Source organism: Callorhinchus milii, unplaced genomic scaffold, assembly GCF_018977255.1.
Source record: "Callorhinchus milii isolate IMCB2004 unplaced genomic scaffold, IMCB_Cmil_1.0 Scaffold1553, whole genome shotgun sequence".
NCBI lineage: Eukaryota > Metazoa > Chordata > Chondrichthyes > Chimaeriformes > Callorhinchidae > Callorhinchus > Callorhinchus milii.
The window spans coordinates 2874-10758 of NW_024706294.1; the positions used below are offsets into that span (position 1 = coordinate 2874).

At 51.2% G+C, this 7885-nt stretch overlaps 1 protein-coding gene across 2 annotated transcripts; it reads right to left on the reverse strand.

Moving 5' to 3' along the window:
- Positions 1-382: 382 nt before the first annotated feature.
- Positions 383-6400, reverse strand: LOC121852867 (E3 ubiquitin-protein ligase TRIM39-like). 2 transcript variants are annotated; one of them, XR_006086254.1, is made up of 7 exons: positions 5821-6400; positions 4797-4892; positions 4113-4343; positions 3399-3421; positions 2725-2840; positions 1664-2422; positions 383-702 (listed from the first exon to the last, which is right to left on the reverse strand). XR_006086254.1 is itself a non-coding variant. In XM_042346747.1 (6 exons), the coding sequence occupies exons 1-6, from the start codon at positions 6388-6390 to the stop codon at positions 1902-1904; spliced, it is 1557 nt and encodes a 518-aa protein (XP_042202681.1). In that variant the 5' UTR covers positions 6391-6400; the 3' UTR covers positions 1537-1901. The 2 variants fall into 2 exon arrangements, 1 of the variants encoding a protein (XP_042202681.1); XM_042346747.1 differs by lacking the exon at positions 383-702 and having other exon boundaries at positions 1537-2422.
- Between the last annotated feature and the right edge of the window lie 1485 nt (positions 6401-7885).

The following is a 7885-nucleotide window of genomic DNA, read 5'->3' on the forward strand; positions in this document are numbered from 1 at the left end:
GAGACAGGTTGAAGGTGTTTGTAGATTTGGCGGGGAGCGGTTTCAGCTGCAAATTGGAAGTGGGAGAGGATGGTGGTGGCAGAGGCAGCAGAACAGATCCTCTCGTTATGCGACGTGAGGAAATCTATCATCTCCTTGCGTTTGGAGTTGTAGGACTGGAAGTATCGGACGAAGGAAAATGAGTGTGGGGTGTGCGGTCCGCTCCCTTTCCAGGAAAACGCTCATCATTGTCGATGGAAATATTAACATTCTTGCCTTCACCAAAATCCGGGTCACCCGAGTCGCCACCTTCCTCCTGCCTCTGGCCACACAGTCCGGCTACAAGGTCGATCATAACTCATGACATAAAAGCTGTGGTGGAGATGTTGCTCCATCTCAGGTCCACACTCGGCTTATCCGCTCACTCCTCCGAAACCTTCACCTCTCTTGAGTACCTTAACCTCCACCGTCTCTCCAAGTATTCCCACAAAGCCCTCTTTATTTACTGTTCCCTCTAAACACTCCCCCACATTTTGCTCGGACATCTGCACATTTCTATCTTCCCTCTGCCTCTTCCCGGAATGGCTCCTTGTCCTCGACAACCGCAACCTGCACTTCACCACCTCCTGCTCCGTCTCCATTGACTTATCGTCACTTCTCTCCTCTCACAGCCACTCCCTCCATATCCAATTCACCACCTATATCCATGGCCAAACGCTTGACCTGGTGATCACACGGGGTTTCAACGTCTGGGACATCACCATCACTGACAAAGCCATCTCTGATCATTACAACATCTCCCTTAACTCCTCAAACCCTCTCCCCACGGTTACCCAACCCATCTCCACCTCCTGCAAACCGTGGAAAATGCACGCCCTCACTTGGAGTTATTTGGACTCCTCCCCTCTGGGCTTCCTCTTGCAATGACTTTTCCTCCTTGGTCACTTTCTTCCACTGCTCCCTCTCCATATCTCGCACGAGCCCGTAGTTTCCTCACTGCCCGAACTGCTTCCTACTTACTGAGTTCACCCAAGTACTCCAGGCACCAGCACTCTCTCAACACACAGGTGCATGGCGCCGAATGCATCCTTCTCAACTCTGACTGAACAGTCCATCAGCAATACCATCAGCAGATCTAAATTTTATCAAAATGAGCTGATCTTGTGAATGGTGGCGCGGGGGAGACCGGCGAGGAGTGGGTTGGAGGAATCCGGGCGGGAGGTGACAAACACGTGCCCGAGGGTTTCGGCTGCAGTCGGGGTCCGGGACGGTCGGAGGCGCGCAATGTGGCGGAGGTGGAGGAAGGTGGTCCTGGTGGGGGACGGGATGTGGGGGAGGAAGGACGGTGGGGGTCGAGCCGGACCCCGGGGTTGGGCACTGGTTCGGGGAGTCTGAGGGAGAGTCCGGGGCGGTTGAGGAGCTCAGATCCTCAGGAGTGAAGGCGGTGACGGGAGCCGAGGAGTATGGCTTCCGTCTTGTCCACATCCAGCGGCAGGAAGTCTGCGCTGATCCGGGCCCTGAGTGAGCGCGAACTGATCAGAGAAACACAGAGAGAGATTGACTTTCACGAGTTTTATTAATTATCTGATCACTCGGAATGTGTGTGAGAGACCGAGAGAGAGAGAGAGACTGAGACCCACACGCGCTCACACACCCACACGCTCTCACACTCCGTCTCACTGACCCGATCCGCCATCAGCGCCGAGTTGTCCCGCCTCTCGGGGCCGCTCCCTCCCCGACTGCTCAACCCCTCACTGCCGCCGCCGCCGCCATGTCCGCGCTTCTCCTCCTCCAACCGTCACTCCCCTCCCGCCCACTCGCTCCCCATTGGTCCTTTCTGAACACCCGCCCCCTCAATTGGATCGTCCCATTGGTCCGCCGAGATGTCAATGTGATCTGTCGCGCTCTGATAGGCCCCGCGGTCAGTGTCGGGGGTTCAGTGTCAGGTCAGTGTGACACCATGTGCTGAAGTACGGGAAGAGTTTCCCAGTGAACGTGTGGGTGAAAGTGAAGAGATGAGACATGTGCTCCGCGTCGTACAGCGACACCTGTCCTCCCGCATAGTCCAGGTACACGCCCAGCACCCGGGGGCTCACCCTCAGGGGGAGGGGGGTATGAGGTGAGGATAGAGCTTTATATTCCCCATTATACAGCCTCACAGCCCAGACTCCACCCTCAGGTCCATGTGTGAAATACTCCTTCCTGGTCACAGACTCTCGGGCCACCCCCACTGTCCAGTATGTGCTGTTCCCCACCTCCACCTCCCAGTAATGTCTCCCTGATGTGAACCCCTCAGACCCCAGGACACTGGGCCAGAAACTGAACCTCTCCGGGGTGTCAGGAAGCTGCAGATCTCTGTCACCGAGTCTCACTCGGGTCCGGTCCTCAGACAGGATGAGCCGGGGATGGGCTGTGTTAGGATCCAGAGTCAGAGAGGCTGGAGCTGAAACAGAGAATGTTGACATGTTGGAGATCGTGTGGTGAACGGTTGACATTATATTTCAATGGTTCATTCAGTGAGGTTTGGATTCCTGCTCTGTGTGTCTCAGGTTACATGTGGGACACCAGTAATGTCTGGCTGTGACCCGGGGCCCGGCCACCGCAGGGCTGAGGTGGGCTGAGCTCCCAATGATCTTATTCAGCATTCCCGACCGAGGGGATGAGGAGTGAGAACAAGACATTTACTGCACATCTATTCCCAGAGTCAGACTCCGATCACAGGAACACAGTAAGAGCCAGTGTTACCTGCAGTGATGCCCTTTAACAGGAGTTTCCACTCTCTGCTCTGCAGAGACCCAATGAGGTCCCTCTCAGCCACATCAACAGACACTTTTGTGGGTTTCTTGATGTCAACACCAGACCTGGGCACAGATAGAGATTTGTTTAATTAAATTCAGACACAACATCGATGACTCAGGTGAGATTTTCACCATCACCACCACTGTGGAGACCTGTTCCTCAGTGGTTAGAGCGCTCGCCTCACAAGCCAGAGGACTCTGGTTCGATTCCCGGGTAGGACAAAACATGAGGTAAGTTTCCTTACTTCACACCTCAGTACTTTCCTACTTACACGTAGTAAGGACCAAGTTGTTAGTCGATTGGCGGATCAATTTTCCAGGGGTAATTGCAATTATTTTTCAGGACACTGCTGTGCGCAATGGACTGCATTGTTTCTCCCAAAAATATATAATCAGTTCCCTTTATGGCATATTCTATTAAGATCTGATAAAGCACTCTATCAAATGATAGGATTATTATTATCATCACAATTCCCTGTACAATTTGAAGATAGATTGGACATATGTAATGTTCTGGGCTCTCTCACACAAATGTTTCTCTATGACTAATAGCACTTTCTGCTACACAAAGCGATTCGGGAATGTCACTAACCTAGATGGACGTAAGGAAAGATTACAGACCTGGCAATGATGGATTTGATATCCTGAAGAGAGAAAAATAAGGAGGGTTAGAGTCCATCTTGCACACAGCCATCGAGATGAATTTGTACAGGTATTAGGCAGCTTAATGCTGTGATTCATGTTAAATTAAAATAAACTGATAACTCATCACTCCAAGGGAACAAGTCTCAGTCACAAGATGTCAGGAATGGCCAGTTAGGCATATGTATAAACCCATAAGTAAATGAGGCCGGGATAGTTGAGAACGTGATGACGTCAGTGGTCGTGACAAGTTAAGTCAGTGTCATGTTATCAGCAATCTACTGTTTTAATGAATTAAGACTAAATTTCTGATCTGAGTTACAGCAGATTGTAGTAACTCAATCATATCAGCTTTTCATAGATTCACAGAATGTTACAGTACAGAAGGAGGCCATTCGGCGCATCGAATCTGTGCGGCTCTTTGACAGAGCGTCACTTTCACTAACCCCAATCACCAGCTTTCTCCCCATAACCCGGCAAACCCGTCTTCCCCCAAAACAAACACAAACACACAATCCTTCCCCTTCGTCTACATCTCTTTCTAAATTCAGCATTAACACCATCACCTGCCTTTCTATCACACGAGACAAACACCAGCATTATCACACTCACTGTCTGTCTATAACACCAGACACACACCAGCATTAACACACTCACTGTCTGTCTATCACACCAGACACACAGCCTATGCACCTTCAGGAATTCGGTGTTCTGGAGAGTCAGTCTTGTCTGGATTTCTGCTATTCTCTGGTTAATAGAAGTAATTTGCTTGGAAATGTCACTCTTATTGTGTTCTATTTGCACTAAGATGGCCTCCTCCTGCTGTCTGAGTTTGGTAATCAGGTCTCTCTGCTCCTCAGTCAGCAGCTGGTGACGTTTAGCAAATTCAGCGTCGATGTTCTTCCTCAGACGCTCGGCTTGTCTCTGTCACAATGAACACAACGTTAACATTATCCGACACAAGAACAGGGGATCGGCCTGTCAGTCACGGTTACATTGCCCATGAACCTGGTGATATCCTCCTGAGGGGGTGGGTATCGAGGTCTCCTGAACTGAACTGGCTCCAAGGTGACCTGCCTGGCAATGAAATGGCGGCATCGAGAGAGGCCTCTGTGACGGTCTCTTGTCCAGTTCCTGAGCCAGGCCGGTCCACAGTATCCCAGGGCACTGCTGATAACGCCACAGCCCAGACTGGCTCATCGACAGGACCTGGATAGACAGACTGTGCGGAGTGAGTAAACCAACTCATCTCCTGTTAACACTGCGAGACCAACCCCTAACCTGTAGGGTGGTCATGGCTGGAAACAGCGGGAAAGCTTGTCACACAGCAATATCAATGGGATGGGCTATATCAGAGCTCATATACAAACACCTCACCTTCACTTCCAGTTGAGCTGCTCCTTCTTCTCTCTGACACTGAGACATTTCATCCAACTGTTTTTGAAGGGTTTCGAGGGCTTTCTGCAGCTTTTGCTGAAACAAAGTGAATGTAAGTAAACAGGGAGAAGGGATAGCGTCATTATTACTGTTTTACGATATTCCACCTGTGTGACAGAGCTGTAATATTCCATTCCACTCGATCGACGCAGTGAGATGGTGAGGCCACTCAGAACTTCTGGATTTACCTAACATGCCGTCAGCAAGTCAGCCAACACCAGGGCTTGAACACACAACCTTCTGACCCAGAGGCCGGCGAGATTGATGCTCAGTGACCGGCTGTACACAATATCATCTCTTTCCTAATTTGTCACATAGAGTGTAACAGCGCATTGACAAAGGTTCATCTGCTCGACTAAACTTTAACTTGGTCATGAAACCAATCTTACATATTAAACACCTGGTTCAGTTATCAGATTGTGGCGTCTTGAGTCAGGAAGTTGTGGGACATTGTGTGTGCAAATCGGCAGCTGCGCTCACAGTCAGGTCACTTTAGGGCCCCATAAACCTGGTCTGTATTCCCTTCAGTTTAAAAGGTTGAGGGGTGATCTGATTGAGGTGTTTGAATTAATAATGGATTTCAATTGAGTAGCTACAGAGACAGTATTTCTTCTGGTGACAGAATCCAGAACAAGGGGAATAATATTAAAGTAAGAACTAGGCCTTCGTCAGTGAAATCAGGAAGTATATTTTCCGACATAAAAGTTTGTGGAAATCTGTACCTCTCTCCCCCAAAGGTCGGTGGATTAAGAGACAGTTGGATAGATTTTTGTTAGGTCAGGGTATCAAGGGATATGGGGCAAACGTGGGGATTTTCAGTTGAGGTACAGATCAGCCATGATCTAACTGAATGGCAAACAGGCTTCAAGGCCTGAATGGTCTCCTCCTGTGTCCTATGTTTACAGTGTATTCTGAAGCCCTCCCGACGCCACATGAAATTTCAGGATTAATATCAATTCCATACCTTGTGGAGCTCAGCAGCTTCCTTAATGGGAATGACTGTGTGATCCTTGTGATCACGGGACATCGCACAGACCACACAGATCGCTCTTTGATCCGTTTCACAAAACAGTTTCAGCTTCTCCTGATGCTCTTCACACTGGATTCCCACCTCTTCCAGCCTCGGATTCAGGCTCAGTCTCTGAACACTCTCTACAATGTTAGACAGAGTTCTGTTGGGCCGAACACCCCTCTGGGGAATCTGCTGCCTGCACTGTGGACAGGACACACTTTCTTGCCCTGTGCCCCAACACTGTAAAATACAGTCTCTGCAGAAGTTGTGGCCACAGTCTATAATCACGGGATCTGTGTAAAACTCCAGACAGATTGAACAAGTGGCTTCATTTCTCAGGTTCTCCAATTCCTGTACAGACGCCATTTCACCATCAGCTCTTTGCTCTGTTTGGGACTTTCCCCCAAACCAGGAAGTGGCTGTGTGGGTGGGGATCACAGACCAACTGCTGTTTAAAGGGACAGACACCTGAAGACAAAAGGAACACAGATGTTTAGCACATTTGGCCATTCGTAAGGTCATGTCTCAGAATGTTTAACAATTGCATTGATAGACATTGCACTGAGGAGAAATTGGAGGTGACCATAGGTTCAAAAGGAAAGTGATCCGGGTAAATGGGGAGCAAGGACGAGGGACTGAGGCATAGGGTCAGGTAACATACTAGGAGTTGTTTTGCAAGAGCCAAGGCTCGAGGTCTGGAAATTTATCCTTTGGACCATTCTACCCACAGGGCTTTGGCTTGCAGCGTTAATAATAATCTTGGCATTTGATATCGCGCTCTCCCCCTCCCCTGAGCTCAGCTCCCCTCAGCTCACGTACCCCATGTCGCCTCAACTTCCCTCAGGTCAGCTCACCTCAGCAGCTCAACAACCCTCACATCATCTCAACTCCCCTCAGCTCTCCTCCCCTCAGCAGCTCCCCTTCCCTCACATCCCTTCACATCCCCTCAGCTCCCCTCATATCCCCTCAGCTTCCCTCCCTTCACATCCCCTCAGCTTCCCTCCCTTCACATCCCCTCAACTCCACTACCCTCACATCCCCTCAGCTCCCCTCACCCTCTCAGCTCCTCTGACATCCCCTCAGCTCCCCTCACATCACCTCAGCTCCCCTCACATCCCCTCACCTTCCCTCCCTTCACATCCCCTCAACTCCACTACCTTCACATCCCCTCAGCTCCCCTCACATCACCTCAGCTCCCCTCACATCCCCTCAGCTCCCCTCACATCACCTCAGCTCCCCTCACATTCCCTCAGCTCCCCTCACATCAATTCAGCGTCCCTCACATCCCCTCACTTCCCCCCTACCCTCACATCCTCTCAGCTACCCGCCCCTCACATCCCTTCATCTCCCCTCCCCTCACATAGCCTCAGCTCCCCCCCCACTCACATCCCCTCAGCTCCCCCACTCACATCCCCTCAGCTCCCCTCACATCCCCTCACCCCCCCCCCTCACATCCCCTCAGCTCCCCTCACATCCCCTCAGCTCCTCTCAGCTCCCCCCCTCAACTCCCCCCCTCACATCCTCTCAGCTCCCCTCCCCTCACATCCCCTCAGCTCCCCCCCTGCCCTCACATCCCCTCACACCCCCCTCAGTTCACCTCCCCCGTCAGCTCATATCCCCTCATATTGAGTTGAGACGCACTGAGTTTCAAACTGCCCGCCCTCTGGCCAGCAGCCCGCTGATTGGCTGAGGTGCCGCCGCGTCACAATGGGAATCTCCAGCTGGGAGACACGCTGCCGCTGATTGGCTGAGGTGCCGCCGCGTCACAATGGGAATCTCCAGCTGGGAGACACACTACCGCTGATTGGCTGAGGCGCTGTGAACCCGACGCTCCATTTGGAGAAATTATATTTTATGGCGGGAATTTGTTCTTAAACAATAACAGCCCTCGTCTCTGTACAACAGACCCGGTCTCTGTATAACAGCCCTGGTCTCTGTACAACAGCCCTGGTCTCTCTATAACAGCCCTGGTCTCTGTATAACAGGTCTGGTCTCCGAATATCAGCCCTGGTCTCTG